This window comes from Lingula anatina, chromosome 9, assembly GCF_051362555.1.
Source record: "Lingula anatina isolate TDL-2025a chromosome 9, LinAna3.0, whole genome shotgun sequence".
Lineage (NCBI taxonomy): Eukaryota > Metazoa > Brachiopoda > Lingulata > Lingulida > Lingulidae > Lingula > Lingula anatina.
In genome coordinates this window covers 17,838,110-17,855,229 of record NC_141775.1, presented here as the reverse complement: position 1 = coordinate 17,855,229, position 17,120 = coordinate 17,838,110, and the positions used below count along the sequence as shown (strand labels likewise).

At 37.4% G+C, this 17,120-nt stretch overlaps 2 protein-coding genes across 2 annotated transcripts; one reads left to right on the top strand and one right to left on the bottom strand.

The window, feature by feature from the left end:
• Positions 1-27: 27 nt before the first annotated feature.
• Positions 28-6,300, top strand: LOC106179758 (inhibitor of growth protein 4). The gene is made up of 7 exons (XM_013563496.3): positions 28-210; positions 1,324-1,395; positions 1,706-1,872; positions 2,436-2,565; positions 3,668-3,773; positions 4,150-4,306; positions 4,999-6,300. The coding sequence occupies exons 1-7, from the start codon at positions 174-176 to the stop codon at positions 5,098-5,100; spliced, it is 771 nt and encodes a 256-aa protein (XP_013418950.1). The 5' UTR covers positions 28-173; the 3' UTR covers positions 5,101-6,300.
• A 4,700-nt stretch (positions 6,301-11,000) lies between these two features.
• On the bottom strand, positions 11,001-15,664 carry LOC106179751 (C-type lectin domain family 4 member A). Its single transcript, XM_013563484.2, has 4 exons — positions 15,098-15,664; positions 14,802-14,814; positions 12,019-12,207; positions 11,001-11,218 (listed from the first exon to the last, which is right to left on the bottom strand). The coding sequence occupies exons 1-4, from the start codon at positions 15,434-15,436 to the stop codon at positions 11,001-11,003; spliced, it is 759 nt and encodes a 252-aa protein (XP_013418938.2). The 5' UTR covers positions 15,437-15,664.
• Between the last annotated feature and the right edge of the window lie 1,456 nt (positions 15,665-17,120).

Here is a 17,120-nt window from a genome sequence, read left to right as displayed (position 1 = left end):
TTTCACCGTTTTAAAAACATGGTGTATTCAATTTGTTTTGTTAACAATGTGTAAAAATATATGTCAGGCAAATAAACAACACAGGAAGAACATTGGAAATATATTTGTGTATTTTATGGCTTCCATGTTACAAATTTTACGGATAAACTGATCACGTGACTGAAAACTACGAGATGGCGACCGCAATGTATTTGGAGCACTATCTTGACAGTAGGTTTATGAACTAATTTCCGACAAATGTTTTCATTTTGAAAATTAATTTTTAGTAGATCGAATGTTTAGTGTGTGAAGATTGTGAGGATTTTTGCTCTTAGGCTAGAGAAAGTCAGAGAGACCAACAAACCCACTAAAAATTGCTCGATTTAAACTTGATAAAAAATTGCGCCATTTTCCCCACAAATAAACAAAAAATCACAGCCAGTCTGTTGTTGTTAGCTAGATATCAACATTATGTTCGAAAATTTCAACCTGTTGGCAAAGATGAAGACGAGCCGTCGACGACTTTAATAGCATCTTTGACGTAAAACCCGGAAATTGAAATTAGCGCCAAGTAGCATCAATCGATTATTGTTGACTTGACCTAGTTCTGATTGAAATCAACGATAATGGTGGTGACCTTTTGAAAGCCCAGAGGCCAGAAGAAAGAGGGGGTGGGGGTGGAGATTGGATGATAAGCTTCTTATACGTGAAACATGCTTTCTGCAGACATCATATCGACAGATTTAATTACACAATTTTTTTTTTTTTTTTTTTTTACTTAATTTCTTTTTAATTTTTGGAGTTTATTATTATTGCTTAATCATTGAAAAGATATTTGAAAAAGGATGAAAATAATTTATAGGCCTCTTCTATTTTTTCTTGAAACCCCATGACATTTTAATATTTTAAAATTTACTTAAAGATCCATATTGAAATCCATGCAGGCAAAGAGTAAACTCTAGTCCTTTTGAACTTTTTCGTTTCTCTTATTATTTATTTATTTTTGCTAAGAATAAAATTTGGTTAAATCACAAAGCAGGTGTGGTTTAAATGAACAAATGCTGGATGAGAAATTAATTTAGCTCAGAAGAATAGGACCAGATGATATTGTATTATAGTGTGTTAAAATCATTAGAGTACAGATACCTTCTGTAGTGGGTAATGATCAATTGAATAACGGTAAAGATATTTAGTATTTTGAATGTCATTAAGGATAGCATTGGGATGGACATATTTTTAAATCTTTAACTATTATTGAAGGATGTTCAGTGATTGTGATGCTATTTATAAGGCTGTTGAAATTGTCATGATATTATATAAGATTATTGTGATTTTCTTTTGCAGGTCTGGAATGTCTGCCAATGGAACTCCAGAGAAATTTCAACTTAATGCGGGATTTGGATCAACGATCACAAGGTATATTAACGTGAAGAACACATGCAAAATACATTTACCTACAAAACACTTGTGAAGTATTATACAGGAGAATTCAAGACTGAATCTTGGCCCTGGATTTTAGACTTCAATTTTATTTACAACTTGCAGCACAACTTGAAATATAGGGATTTTAATTTTTTTTTTTTTTCATTTACTCTGTATGAAGATGAGAGTTAAAGCTCTCACAGTTATTTGAATTATAAATGAAATTAAAATCATTTTCAGTGACAAATTTCATAATATGTGTACCATACAGTAATAACATTATGTGGTTAATTCTTTATTTTAGATGTATTAAAAGACATTGACAAAATGTCAGAAGAATATTTGAAAAATGTCAAACACTATTCATCAGACAAACGAACAAAACAGATGGACAATATCAAGAAATTATTTGGGAAGAGCCGAGAATACGGAGATGACAAAGTACAGCTGGCCATGCAGACGTACGAAATGGTGAGATTTTGTTGAGATTCTGTTGAGATGGAGGACAAATGGTTGTCAAGAAGCTATCAGAATTTTAAAGCAGAAAAATGGAGCTTGGATTTTACTACAACTAAGAAGAGAGCAAGAGAATGTATGTGTGTGTTAGTGTGTGTGTGTGAGAGAGAGAAGAAAAAGAGAGAAAGAATTCAAGGAAAAAGGTATTAGACAATGGCTGCTATATTTACTGACGTTTTAGTGATAGTAATGTAAACAATGATGGAACAAAAATAGCAGTGAAACGGCTACATTTGGCTTTTCTTAAAAGAGCATCATCAGGCTAAATGCCCAAAGGTCTTTTGGTGTTGATACACCTGTGAACCATTCTCACTCAGGATAGTCAGTCACTTGGCCAAGTATAAGATACTAGACAAAGATTATTTTAAAACTATGATATAAAGGGCTTGAGAACAGGGATGGAAAAGGTTGTGTGTTTAATATGTCTATTAGCAACCACACTGAGATCAGTGATATACAAGAACAAGTCATAATGTTCTTACTGTTATCCTATGGACATTGAGTGTGGTACATTTCAGGTGGACAAACATATACGACGGCTGGACTCTGACCTTGCAAGGTTTGAGGCGGAGCTGAAAGAGAAGACGTTGAACGCCAAGACGGGAGGGGGCAGTCAGAGTACCCCAGGGCCAGACACTGGGCAGAAAAGTAAGTGTACAGAGTAGTGGGAGGGGGCAGTCAGAGTACCCCAGGGCCAGACACTGGGCAGAAAAGTAAGTGTACAGAGTAGTGGATGGGGGCAGTCAGAGTACCCGAGTAGTGGATGGGGGCAGTCAGAGTACCCCAGGGCCAGACACTGGGCAGAAAAGTAAGTGTACAGAGTAGTGGATGGGGGCAGTCAGAGTACCCGAGTAGTGGATGGGGGCAGTCAGAGTACCCCAGGGCCAGACACTGGGCAGAAAAGTAAGTGTACAGAGTAGTGGGAGGGGGCAGTCAGAGTACCCCAGGGCCAGACACTGGGCAGAAAAGTAAGTGTACAGAGTAGTGGGAGGGGGCAGTCAGAGTACCCCAGGGCCAGACACTGGGCAGAAAAGTAAGTGTACAAAGTAGTGGACACTGGAATCACTACAGTGATTACTTGGTCTTTTCAATAGGTTGAAATGATCAAATTTTCAGATACATGACGGTATAATCATGATAAAAAAAATGGATATGGCATTGGTGGTTTTTTTCACTGTATAGAATAGAACTATGCAGTGGCCTTTTTTTTAAAATTATTTTGCTACTACTCTATTGGAATGTTGTCATTTTAAGAAATTATGGCTTAAAAAATACAGTGTCTGTAAAATTCACAAATTTCGCCATTCAAAGATTGACCATTTATGGTTATATCATATGTGATATAGTCCTGCGCAGAGGTTTAGCCAGGGTTTTGTAAGACTAATTCTAATGTTTGAACTCTCCATTGCTGTTTGTCCATGAGCTGCACGATGTTTATGGAGTCCAAATTTTCTTTCTGAAAGGGCAATCAGGACTTCATAGTTTTAAATCATTTTATAAAATATTTCATTATGTCCCAAGTGTAATGGGGAGTAGTACAGAAGACAGCTGTAACTAGTGATAGATGTGAAAATGCCCCTTAATTTATAGTCTTTCAGTATTACAGTTTTTGTTTGGTATAATGATTTATATGCTCTCTGGACCCTTGGATCATACCTGTTATATAATTATGTTACTTTTATACGTTTAAATGATTCATATTGTGATAAGTTTTTTGTATTATTAATGATTTGTTTATTTCTTATTTTAGAAAAAGGTGACAAATCAGAGAAAAAGAGGAAGAAAGGACAAAAAGATGATTTTGATGATGAAATTCCTAGAAAGAAGAAAAAGAAGAACCAGCCAGTAGAGCCAGAGTAAGTGATATATTTTTATGTTATACCATATATATATATTTTTTTTTAATTCTGCCATTTTTATCATCATCTCTAAGAAGGTTATGAACGATGTGAACATTAAGTCTAATTATTGGGATCAAAGGCCAACAAGAGTGCTTATTATTCACTTATATGAATTTTCAAAATTAGCCATCCAAAATTGAAATCTCTGTAGTTGAATGCATTTTGACTGATGTTAACAATTCAAGATTTTGAGCCATAACATAAAGCCTTGGTCACTTTGACACATTTTTTTTTCTTTGGAGAGGGGGTTAAATGATGATTGAAGTTCTCTGATGACAATTTACATGATGTTAACAGTTTCTGTACATTTTCATTTGTGTATTTATTTCAGACCTGAGCTGGTGATGACCAACACCATACCTGCCCTGCCGCTGTCGATTGCACATCCCTCAGACGTGTTGGACATGCCTGTGGACCCCAACGAGCCCACGTACTGCCTGTGTCATCAAGTGTCCTATGGTGAAATGATTGGCTGTGATAACCCAGATGTGAGTAGAGGAGAGGGGGGGGGAGAGAATCAGAAAGAGACAGGCAGTGAGAGAGAGAGAGGGAGAGAGGGGGGGGTAAAGAGAGAGTGACTGAAAGAGAGAGAGACCAAAAGACAGGCAGAGAGAGAAAAAAGTTTGGAGAGAGAGGGGGAGAGAGAAAGGCAGAGAGAGAGGGAGGGAGAGAGAAGGAAAGAGAAAGGTAGTGTGAGGGAGAAAAGGTAAAAGGAGAGAAGTAAAGATAAAGCAATAGGAAAGGATACAAGTGAAAAGAAGACAAGGAGAGAGGGAGGAATTTGGTAAAGGAGAGGGTGTGAAAAGAAAAGAGATACAGTAAACTCTGCATAAAATTTTAAGTTGCACAAATTTGAATTAGTTCAGTTCAGCTTACAGCAGTACTGTTCGTGTTTTTACAGGTGTCTGGCAGTCTTGCAGATAAGTAATGTGCTGTAATTATCTCGTAAGGACTGAATGGACAAAAAGTGTTAGTTGCTGTGGTTTAGTTAAATTGATTTATTATTATAAATACACTATACTTGAGATTATGAAAACAGATACAAGATTTGGCCGCAAAATACAAATTGCTATTGACATAAATGAGTTTTCTAACTTTGGTTTCAGTGTCCTATAGAATGGTTTGGCTACAAAATACAAATCAATATTGACATAAATGTGTTTTCTTTCTTTTGTTTCAGTGTCCTATAGAATGGTTCCATTTTGCCTGCGTTGGCCTCACTACCAAGCCAAAAGGGAAGTGGTTCTGTCCGAAATGCACGGCGGAGAGGAAGAAAAAATGAGATGCCACATTGGAACTCCACTGACTGAAACATCATTTGATAAAGATATTAAACTTTTGGGTCAGTTCACCTTGGACTGTCCGACTCTGTGACCCTTGACCAGATCTGCAGTTTACATCCTCAGCGTATCATAGACTCCTTTTTAGCAACTAATTTAACCTGTCTAAACATCATTTAGAAATTATGTGAGCAGATTCATGAGGATCTGTCTTCAAGAATATTTTTGGAGGCCCTTTTTGAGTCGTTACTTTTGGTGCTGTGAAAAATTTGTGAAATTCCGGCACACTTGTCACTAGAATTGCATTTATTAATTATTTATTATTTATTTATTTATTTTGGATGATCACATGAAAAAAAATCATTGGGCACACTTAAGCATCATTAAAAGTATTTAAGCTTAGTCAGAGTTGAAGGAGTAAGAAGACACTTGCTTCACTCTTTGAATCTTTGTTAAGAATTCACCCAGAGATAACTTTTAATACAGCAAGACAGTACATTCACATAAAGAATGACTAACTTGTTTCCTGTTGCCAACTTTTAGAGTCTGCAAAAATGTGGGATCAAAATTTCAGTTTGTATCAATATTGTGTCAGTGTCTCAGTGATTGCCCAATAGAATGCTTGCTTATATCTTCACAAGGGATTGCCCAATAGAATGCTTGCTTATATCTTCACAAGGGATTGCCCAATAGAATGCTTGCTTTTATCTTCACAAGGGATTGCCCAGTAGAATGCTTGCTTTTATCTTCACAAGGGATTGCCCAATAGCAATGTGGCATATATATTTAGGGATGTCCAAATAGCATGCTTGTTAACGTCTTCATAAGGGATTATTGAAGTCTAAAAACATCATGTTAGTTCCTATGTGATTTGTTGATTTGATTGCTCGTTAAGACAGTTTTGCAGTTTGATTTAAACATTGTGAACACATGTTAATGTGAAAATCTTGGGGCCTCCTGCCTGTTTCTTTGATTGATGTTAAATGCTTGCCGTCCCTCACAAACACATTTAACAATAGTGCATGTATAGTATTACTGATTTAAGTGATGTTGATCACTTTGGAACAAAGAGTTATGAGAAACAGGAACCTTAAACAGTCACGTTGATAATGCATGTATATTGATTACAGAGAAAGAGTTCTTTCGAATAATGTAGCAATCAAGAGCAATGTTCTGTGGTAACCAAAATTATCCGGATTCTCGAGTTTCTACTTTTTTTTATGTACAGACACAGATGTGTCTGTACATATAGCCATCATCTGCGTCTGTCGTCGCCGTCGTCGCTGTCGCCGTCGTCGCCGTCGCCGTGCACTTTTACCGATAACACGATAAGTGGAAAGCCATTTTGCCTTTTGATTTGAAACTTGCAGAACTGATGAATATTCATAATACGCAGGTCAAGTTCGAAAATCAGCATGATCGGGTCACTCTTAGGGAATTTATGCTGTTTTTTCACTTTTTTCAACATATATGCAGCACCGATAACACAATAAGTGGAAAACCATTTTACCCTTTGGCTTGAAACTTACAGAACTGATGAATATTCATAACATGCAGGTCAAGTTCGAAAATCGGCAGGATTGGTCCATTTTTAGGGAATTTATGCTGTTTTTTCACTTTTTCAGCATATATGCAGCACCGATAACACAGTAAGTGGAAAACCATTTTACCTTTTGGCTTGAAACTTACAGAACTGATGAAAATTCTTAATACGCAGGTCAAGTTCGAAAATCAGCATGATTGGGCCATTTTTAGGGAATTTATGCTGTTTTTTCACTTTTTTCAGCATATATGCAGCACCGATAACACGATAAGTGGAAAACCATTTTACCTTTTGGCTTGAAACTTACAGAACTGATGAATATTCATAATACGCAGGTCAAGTTCGAAAAACAGCATGATTGGGTCATTTTTAGGGAATTTATGCTGTTTTTTCACTTTTTTCAGCATATATGCAGCACCGATAACACGATAAGTGGAAAACCATTTTACCTTTTGGCTTGAAACTTACAGAACTGATGAATATTTATAATACGCAGGTCAAGTTTGAAAATCAGCTTTATCGGGTCATTTTTATGGAAGTTATGCTATTTTTTAATTTTTTTAGCATAATGCAACACTGATACACGATAAGTGAAAAACTGTTTTACCTTTTGGCTTGAAACTTACAGAACTGATGAATATTCATATTACATAGGCAAAGTTTGAAAATCAGCGTGATCGGACCAATTTTATGGAAGTTATGCTGTTTTTTTCACTTTTTTCAGCATGTATGCAATACCGCTAACGCATTTCAAGAAAAATCAATTGGCCAATTGTCTTGAAATTTACAGGGGAGATCAGTCTTACTGAAATACAGATGGAGTTTGAAAATGGTTCAGTTTTGGTGAAGTTATGCCTTTTTTTGTATATAAGTGTTTTTTTTTTCCTTTGATTTAATTCTTAGGCATGTTAAGAATCTCCTCTGTGAACTAATTAAATATGTAAAGGTGTTCTTTTGACATTTTCTGCATCTTAACAATATTGTTAGTTGATTATATAAAAAAGATGGTTAACCTGTTATTGTGTATTATATAACAAAGTGTCAAAAATGGAAATAATAATAAACTCATATCTTTACAGTTTGTCAGATTCAATCATTCACCATGTTCAGAATCTCAGAATGGAGCAATATGGCAATTTAAAATTGTTCTATTGATATTTTTCCTATGACAGCAATTTTCTTAGTTGTTCATTTAAAAATGACAGTAAATTGATTATTTTGTTATATGAAAAAAAGATGTTGAAAATGGAAAGAAAATCAATTCAATACAGTTATCTTTTGTTTACATTTTAGCATTTTGAAAGTGTGACTCTGAACTTCCATGGCCTTGAAGACATTTCCATGTCACATTTTCTGTAAATCCATGATACTTTTATTTTATTATTAAAAATTAATGGTCATTATATTATATTGCATAAAAGTTGAAGAAAACCCTAATTTTGGAAATGGCTGCCGGAATGACCATTAAGGAAAAACCATGTTACTTATGATACTCAAACTTACTGAAAAGTTTCGTAAGACTGATGTGCAGTTTGTGTTGGAAAATCAGTGTGATTGTTTTCCGTTTTGGAAGCAATGTAGCTCTATAGAGTGCTATATGGGGCTACTATGTATGGATGGTGGTAATTGCCCCTTGGGATAGTCACAAGCTAAATTCAGAGCTATAAAATCATTTGCCTAATTGATTTCCAAGTGCCCATTAAATAAGATTACATAAAACACACGCTGAGACTTCCCAGTAAAGTCCCATAGGTTAAGCTCTCTTAACTGTGTCACATAATTAGGAATCTATGATAATTATGCAGGTAAATGTTGTTTAATATTGCAAATAAGTTAACAAAACAAAACAAAAAAATAGATGAATAACAGTGTCTTATTATCCTCAAACACATTGGGGTTATTCATATCATGTTATTACAGCAAGATTAAAAGTTTGAATAGTAGCTTTAATGGGATATTTTTGTGTTTTCTTTTTAATTTTTTTTTTCAAACACTGGCATTTTCAGCTCCCATCCACCTGAAGCTCTTCACATTTTCTGTATTTTCACATAAGCAGTTGCACTGGTTTTTATTTCTTTAAACATTATGTAATATTATTTTATGCACTGTCATCATTATTTAGATATTGGGATTTTCATTATGTGAATTTGGTCCTGAAACTGTAATCTTATTGCAGGGGTGGATTGAGGCCATCTTCTGGGTCTTTCAGATTTTAAAGTTCACATTGATGGGCATCTCTTTTTTCTGTTGGAAGACCATCAAAAATGTAGGATGGATCAACAAAGATAATTTGGAATACTGTCAGAAAATATCTCTGGATCAGCTCCTGTTATTGACGATGTCACCTGTTGTGCATGATTAAATTTCAGCGTTGATTGACAGTGCTATTGTAGGCATCAAAATTGACAAAATGAACCATTTTCTGCATTTTTATTTTGTGTTTTTGTCTGTACATTTGACAGCTTTGCTGCCTTGTTTCTTTTTTAAGTTTAAAAGTTGTTTTATATCTGAAAGTTACTGCAATTGCAAGTTTATATACTATTATGTTTTTTTTTATGGTCAACAATGAAAACAAAATGATGGGCATGGTAATTTATATGAGGTAAAAAGAAAGGAGTGAAGAACCATAGTTATACCTTGTTAGATGATAGTTACAGTAAAATTGGTAATAAATCACATGACTCTTAATGGTAGGTCATGTGACAGATCATGTGACAGGTCACATGACTGATCAGAAAATTGCTTCAGTCATCACCAGTATTTTAAATGGTGTTCAAAATGAAGCATTATTTAAGTTCATCGTCCTCAGTTATAAAACATTATTCCCCAAGAAAATGTAGGAGATCATTTATTTGGGGATTTGTTGATTTTGTACTTTTTATTGGTGCTTATCAAAAGAAATACTGTGCACCTTGCAGGCAATTCTCAAAGTTGAACAAAATTTTTTGTCACATGTATTACAGTAAATGAGTCAGATGCATGTTTTAAAATTTTATTGTCCTACACTACATTTATAAAGCAGTGAATGTGCTAAGAAGTAACATTAAAAATTAGCGATGTAATTGTAAAAACTTATGAAGGCACTGTTTACAGAAAACAAGGAACAGTTATTACAGTCCATCTGTGAGAAGAGCAATCAAGCACAATGTTTTTACATGTACAAATAGTTTCACAGGGAAAGAGGTGAAACAAAATGATATTGTAAGTAGTAATTTTACGTATACATGTAAATATACACAAATGTGTAAATAAACCATTATATTTCATCATTATGTGTACCGTATTTACATTGATCTTCATTACTGTGGGGCCAATTGATGCCATGTATTAGATGTGACAGTGTGTTAGATGTGACTATACGCTGTGTGAGATTTGACTGGTATTCATATGTAAATTTATACGATCAGGGCCGTAGCCTCCGGGGTGGGGGGGGGGGGGGGGGGGGGCAGCTGCCCCCCCCTGGAAATTGGGGCGCAAAAAAATAATCGCAAAGGTAAAAAAAATAATTGCTAAGTTGGTATCAATTCTGTGAGAAAAGGCACTCATGGCCACTAGACAATCATTCAACAATCTGTTTACAAAGGTGTACTGTTTTTAGCCAACTCAGTTCATGCCAAAAAGCTCACCCTCCCTGAGGGAGCTGCTGTGTTGAAAAAATGACTGTACTTATGGCAAAATGAACCCACAATTTCTGACTTCTGATTGACCAATAAATAACAGTTAAAATGCACCAGAATGCAGTATTATACACACAGTTTTTAAAAATTTTCCACACCGTGCGAGGGGTAAACCCCCTCCCACCCCCTTCCCCCTCGGGGGCTTTGCCCCCTCGTGTCCGCTTACTGCCCCCCCCCCCCCTGGCATTTTGCTCAGGCTACGGCCCTGATGATGTGTACGGCCCTGACGATGTGACACTGTGACAAAGATGAGGCAATGTATAAGATGGGACAGCATTTGAGGTGTGAGAGTTGGTAAGTTGTGATATCATTTAAGGTCCAATTTTTATGGTTAATTATTATTTTATCTCAATAACAGTGCTGTAGTCGGTATCCCCACCCCCCTTTCTTCCCAACAGTGTCTTCTTCCTTTTCTTCCTAATCATAGCAACAAAAAGAAAAGAAGCAAAACAACATTAAACAGTAGCCTATTGTATTTACTTGTGTAAACGTGTCTAACGCAAGAGTGAAATTGTTTTCTTCGCTGTGTTATATTTGTGTTGACTAACCTATTGAGAAAAATATTAATTTTCTTTTCGCCCCCCCCCCCTCCCACATCAAGTCCTGGGTCGTGTCACATTGTGTTAGTTGAGCCTCTCATTGCGTAAGGTGTGGCATTGCTTCCAGCATGCACACTCGCCGTTCACCCCATCTCACACATATAAGCGGTGCTGCTCATACATCGGGACGTGCAGTCCACCCAGTCCGAGTTGGACCTCCTGAACATGACGTAAGCCTCCCAATTCGTCCACTCCGAGAACGGGACGAAGTCTGGCCGGGTCAGACTGAGCCCACTGTGGACCCAGGTACGTTCTTGGGTCCCCGTCAGTAGCCCGCCCATCCAGACGTACGTCTTAGTAGCTAGAAAGGAATGCATCAGACGTAAGAATTTATCTGCCAAATCGAAATTCTTAGGGATATTGTTACCAGTTATTTTCGTCCAGATACCGAAAATGTTTTTTTTTTCCTGCTACTAATTATCCAATAATACATCTATCTTTGTGCTGATTTAGAACAATGTAAAAACTGGAAAATTTAAGTCTTAGAAGCAGGAAAGAAATGCGTTAGACGTCAGTATTTATCTGCCAAATCGAAATTATCAAAAGATAAAAGTTATATATTTTCCCAGTCACAAACTATTGGTTGACACGTCATTGCATTTGGATTTGACGTTTTGTACATTTTTATGGTTCGTTTTTTAAATACGAACTTGGAAACTAGACACAAGACACTAAATTCAGCGCCTCTTTTCATTTATAAAATTTTTTTCTTCAAACTGCATAAATTGTCGCAACATGCCTTATAGTTCGGGTGTTATTTATATATTAAATTTATGTAATTAAATTCGTCTATTCGAAGCAAATAACAAATATACAAGTTACTAATTGAACTAAAATACATAACGATAGATATAAAAATGGCACAGTTTGAAACAGGCATTTTAAAAACGTTTTCATATACAATATACTGATTTTAGATCTTCGAAATTGAAACCCTCACAATGCAAGTTCTCATCCCAGTACAGGGGCGGATTATTGGGGCCGGCTTCCGGAAGACGGTATAAGATTTTAAAGTTCACATCGACGGGTATCTATTTTTTTTTTCCTGTCGGAAGATGGTCAAACATGGAGGATGAAAAGATCTACCCCTTCAGTACTTACCCCCCTCTGCCAGGAGGACACTCGCGATAAAGTCGTTCTCCTCCTCCGTCATAATCTCGAGCAGATAAGCTCCCATTGACTCGCACGTGCTCCGTGCCACGGGCCAATCAATTGACGTGTTGTTGTAGTAGTAGCAGTGGCCTTCAAACTTGTGGATGAACTGTGGCGGGCAAGTAATGTTTTTGTTTGCTGGAATGGAAAGGAATATACCGGCGTAACAGGAATGGAAGTCCTAGGAATGGAAGCCCCGGGGTCCCATATGTTTAGTACAGGTTAGGGTTAGTTGGAGTATAAAGCCTAAGTCCCAACCGAACGGATGGGCTGCGATGTCTGGTCTACGGCCAAAAAATGGGGAAAACGTGGGAGTTCGTGCGTAAGGAGCACGTCCATCGTGCGACTTTTGGAGGACGCAAACAGCACGTAGAAACTTTTTGACATGATCAACTCTTTGCAATCACTAATTACTTGATTCCTTCCCTGCGATCTAGCTACGTTCTAGTCGGACGCAAGGAACCTAAAAAACCGTGCGTCCAAAACGTAGTTGGGACCTAGGCTTAAGGGTTACAATGTGGGATGAATGTCACCTGTACAAAGTAATGGGAAGTGGACTACGGTTCCTAGCGGAGTTCCTGTTACACCAGTGTAACGAAAGTGAGAGTCCTTGACGCAGAAAGTCCGCCCTCCATTTACTTATAATGGTTAGGGTTAGCCTGAACTAAAGCCTATATCCCAACCGAACGCACGGGCTGTTACGTGTGCTCTACGGCCAAAAAAATGGGGAAAACGTGGGAGTTCGTGCGTGAGGAGCACGTCCATCTTGCGACTTTTGGAGGACGCAAACAGCACGTAGAAACTTTTCACCAATTACTTGATTCCTTCCCTGCGATCTAGCTACGTCCTAGCCGGATGCAAGGAACCTAAACCGTGCGTCCAAAACGTAGTTGGGACCTAAGCTTAAGCTACTCTTACAACCGGTCGTGCGTGCTTCTACGAGCGGTTTGCGTGCAAAAAATTGGCCAAGTAGTAAGATACACGCACGTGGAGCGTACTATTTTTGGTGGACGCAAACACGACGCAAAGCACGCAGCCCGAAAACTGGCCGGCCAGTTTTTCGCGACGACCTGTCTGCGACAAATAGAACGCCTGGAGCACGCTCGTAGCACGCAAGACAAAAGTACTGAGTAAGTGCGCTAGGCGTGCGTGTAACGCAGGAAAAGCATGCAGAAATTACGGGGTATTTTACCACGAAGACGTACTTACCACGCAAGAGACTCGTAAGTTTAACTTGCTTTCAATGTACGTGTTCACAAAAAGGGGGGTGAGCGCACTTCTTCCGTGCGTTTATCTTACTTCCAAAGTGCGTGGCGAGTACTACTACCATACCTGTGAAGTGCGTCACACTAACACGACGCACGTGCCCAGCACGATAAAAGTGCAGGCGATCCCGAGCAACCACTGCCAGCATTGCGTCACGATCTTCGGCCTCCTCTAGCATTAGCAGCTGTAGAAGTCGATGGCGCATCCTTCTTGGAAGTGCCTTTTTGGAAGCCAAAACAGTGAATGATGAAGAGACTCGGTGCTCCCTTTTATATTATTTTGATTATCCGTGCGTTCCACTTCCGTGCTTATTACGTTTCTCTTACGTTTCTCTTACTTCGTAAGTACGGTTTCTGAAAACGTACGCTTCACTTGCAATACACGTATGATTTTCTCACTCACTGTGTGCGACACGAGTACTTCTTCCTACTTCCAAAAAAAAAAAAAGGCGTACAGACCACTTGCGGGCCCCACGTTTAGAGCACGACACACCTACTCATAAAGTACTTACTACTTCGTCCGCTGCGATTTAATTTTCATCCTGCGACAACGCTACGTCTGACGAGAACTCCGAGGACGCACGATCTCTAAGCACGCACGACGGGTTGTAAGAGAGGCTTTAAGTGGGGCTTACCTGTACAAATGAATGGGAAGCGGACTCTCTGTCAAGGGGGAGGGGGGGGGGGGGGGGACTCTCACACTCTCCACATCGGGAAATGAAAGTTCATTTTGAATAATTTATGTTGATTTCTTTGATTTGATCAGTGGAATGCATAAATGCCGATATGCGTAAAAACAACTGTGAACATTTTTTTGTAAAGTATCTCTTGCTTTATTTGGGTCTTCTTTCTGTTGACGAATTAAATATCACTAACATGATACTTGACATTTCGAAACAGAAAAAGACCACGTCACATTCTGACATGACATGACATAATTTTTTCTGCGTTGAAATGGGCATCAAACATTGGTTAGCTAGCTTATCTCGACTAAAATGTCCGTACTTTTATTTTGTACTTTTTATTTGATAAATCAATGGTCCGAAAACAAAAGCGCTGACAGCATGTAATGAAATATCACCAAAGTACAGTGTGTGATCACAATAAAAGCCTGAAAATTGGTAGAAACATTTGATCTTAAATCGTGGATAAAGTTTGATTCAGTACAACATAAGTCCACTTCAAGTTAACATCGTTGTGAAATATAAGCCATATCTTAACTGCTATATATAAAACTTTTCGTATATCACTGAACTACTACTAGATCAATTTCAATGTGTGTCAAAGAAGTCTAAAATTTTGGTCTAAATATTTAGAACAATTTTTGGGCTTCAGTTATTTTTGAAACAGACTCCTCGCCAATTTGAATCTTCGGGTCACACATTTTTAGAGTAAATACAACATGTAAAATTATTTTATGTCTTTCAGGCATTACAACACATATACTGTACACATAAGGGTACTTACATTCCGTCTCGACCTGGAAAAACATCAGAATAAAAGAATAAAAGTTTTATTTTTTAAAGCTACAATTAAAAGGTGTCATGGTTTTGTTGCCCAAAGTATTTATGAAGAATAAATACAGTTCTTAGACGTAGAATTAACGTGGTGTGTCTTTGGGGAATTGATGAAATGTTAAATGTTTAATTTATTATTATTATTATTTTATTATTATTTTGCCATATGAATGTCTAACGCATGAAATATGTTTTAAAATTTCAAAACGCCACGAAATATCTTTGAAATGTATGGTTTCAACTTACCTTCTCAACATATATGAAGCCCTGCCTATACGCCAGCGCGTTCGCTGCCGCTTTTTCCGTGTTCAGTTCGCACACCCATTCTTCCCCAGCTTTCCCTAAGTTAACAGAAGCGCACTCCGGTTCATCCAGACAATATAACGTGCACTCCAGTTTAGATCGAATCTTGGGACGGGACAAAATGGACCCAGATAGAGCGAGATTCACGTTGCTGGAACCCTCTACTGTCTCCGGTATATCAAACATGGCGGCGATTTGGCCGTCGGCTTGACAGTGTACGCGAACGACGGCGGGCAGCAGTATGAAGAGAGATAGCGCACTGCAGCGGAGTAAGGAACCCATGGCAGCAATAGGACTACTCAGCGGCGAAGTTGTCCAATATCAGAATTACTTTAAGTGTAACTTTGCAGCCAGCCCCAGTAAAAAGACATGCGGTAAGTGTTGGCGGTTCGTAAATCAAAGGAACTATTAAAGTCTGGGAAACGCGCTTGTGATTATTAAAAAGTTCGCAGGCTTGAAGTGCCTTTTGGCGTACAACCGACAGCTTTTGAGCGCTCTCTGCGGGACGTTCAGCTCTAACTGTTGCTTTGTCTGAGGAAACGCTTGTACTTGAATAAATATACAAGGCATTGAAATTCTGTGAATCTCACAATTCTGAGGAGGCATTGATTTGTAAGGTTCCACACAGCTGGTTCAATAGGCCAGCGGTGTCCCAGTAGGCGATGTATTATTTCAATGGGAAAGAACATATGAAACAACACACTTTTTATGCCACTTGGTCGTAGACCCGAAAAATAATATTTATTTTTAATGTTCCAAAAGATCGACAGTATTTTTATGTTAACAATGGGATGAACTAACTGAGATGTTTCCAGATTATATAAACAAACCAGTGTTTACTGCCCAAAATACGACGTTATGCCCAGTAGGGCTGCTGTGATTTAAATGTCGATGATTAAATGTAAAGACTTGAAAAAGTGCCCTTTTTAGGCTCAACGGGCGATTTTTTAAAAGTTTATTTATATAGGTCTATTATTATTGTGTGTGTGTATGTGTGTGTGTGTGTGTGTGTGTAAATGGAGCGGATTGTGATAGTTACCCGTTGAATGACTTCTTTATTATTGGTTTTAATCGCTTTTAAACATTTTTAAGTAATTATAATTGCAACGAATTTACGTATTTAAAGAACCGCGGTGTCTAGGGTAACAGTTATATCAGTTCATTTTATGTAACTGAAGTGAAATAAGGTAGTCAAAAAGCTAAAAAATATCAGCGAACAGGAGGAATCCTGATTGTTTAATAAGAAAACGGTCTATACGGTGATTTTAATAATAATAATAATAATAATAATAATAATAATAATAATAATAATAGAAGTAGCATTAGCTGTAGTAGTAAAGAAGCAATTGGCAAATAAACTAATAGACACATCGTACAAAAAAAGGGAAAAGAAGACACAACTTTAATTTTAAAAAGCTGAAATGGAGTGAAATAAAATCTAAGCGTGCAAATTTGTCAAACACTAGCGGGATATTGAGCCCTGGATTGCGTGAAATAAACCTGGCTTTGAATAATTTAGATCTATTGTGTGGATTATCGACGTGTTAAAACACTTTTCTTTATAAAACACTACATTATCATGTATAGCCACAGAATGTAGGGGACGCGGGTCATCTTCTTAATTTCAATTCTCTAAAGTCTCTAACACTAATAAAGGGGGGGGGGGGCGAGATTAAACATAATTTTTCTCTCCTCGTTTTTTTCTTTTTTGCTTTTTATATAACTAAAAATTCGATCTCCATTTTTATTGACAAGAATATATCATCAGCAATCATATAATGCTAGCATCCATGACAAACAGAAGATTAATCTTTGCAATTGTATCCTCTACGCACTCACTAACACACAAATAGTCTACGCTTATATATATATATCTGGGTACACTGATTAAAATGAAAAAAGATACTCTATCGATCTACAGTATGTCAGAACAACACCGTCCCATTCGTAACATTACAAATCCGAC

Bases quoted from the DNA above. Each gene is read 5' to 3' on its own strand.
- LOC106179758 (XM_013563496.3), top strand. From the start codon at position 174: ATGGCGACCGCAATGTATTTGGAGCACTATCTTGACA. The intron at 1,873-2,435 runs GTGAGATTTTGT...GGTACATTTCAG, and splicing joins CCATGCAGACGTACGAAATG to GTGGACAAACATATACGACG. The intron at 4,307-4,998 runs GTGAGTAGAGGA...CTTTTGTTTCAG, and splicing joins TTGGCTGTGATAACCCAGAT to TGTCCTATAGAATGGTTCCA.
- LOC106179751 (XM_013563484.2), bottom strand. From the start codon at position 15,436: ATGGGTTCCTTACTCCGCTGCAGTGCGCTATCTCTCTTCATACTGCTG. The intron at 11,219-12,018 runs GTAAGTACTGAA...ATTCCTTTCTAG, and splicing joins TGTCCTCCTGGCAGAGGGGG to CTACTAAGACGTACGTCTGG.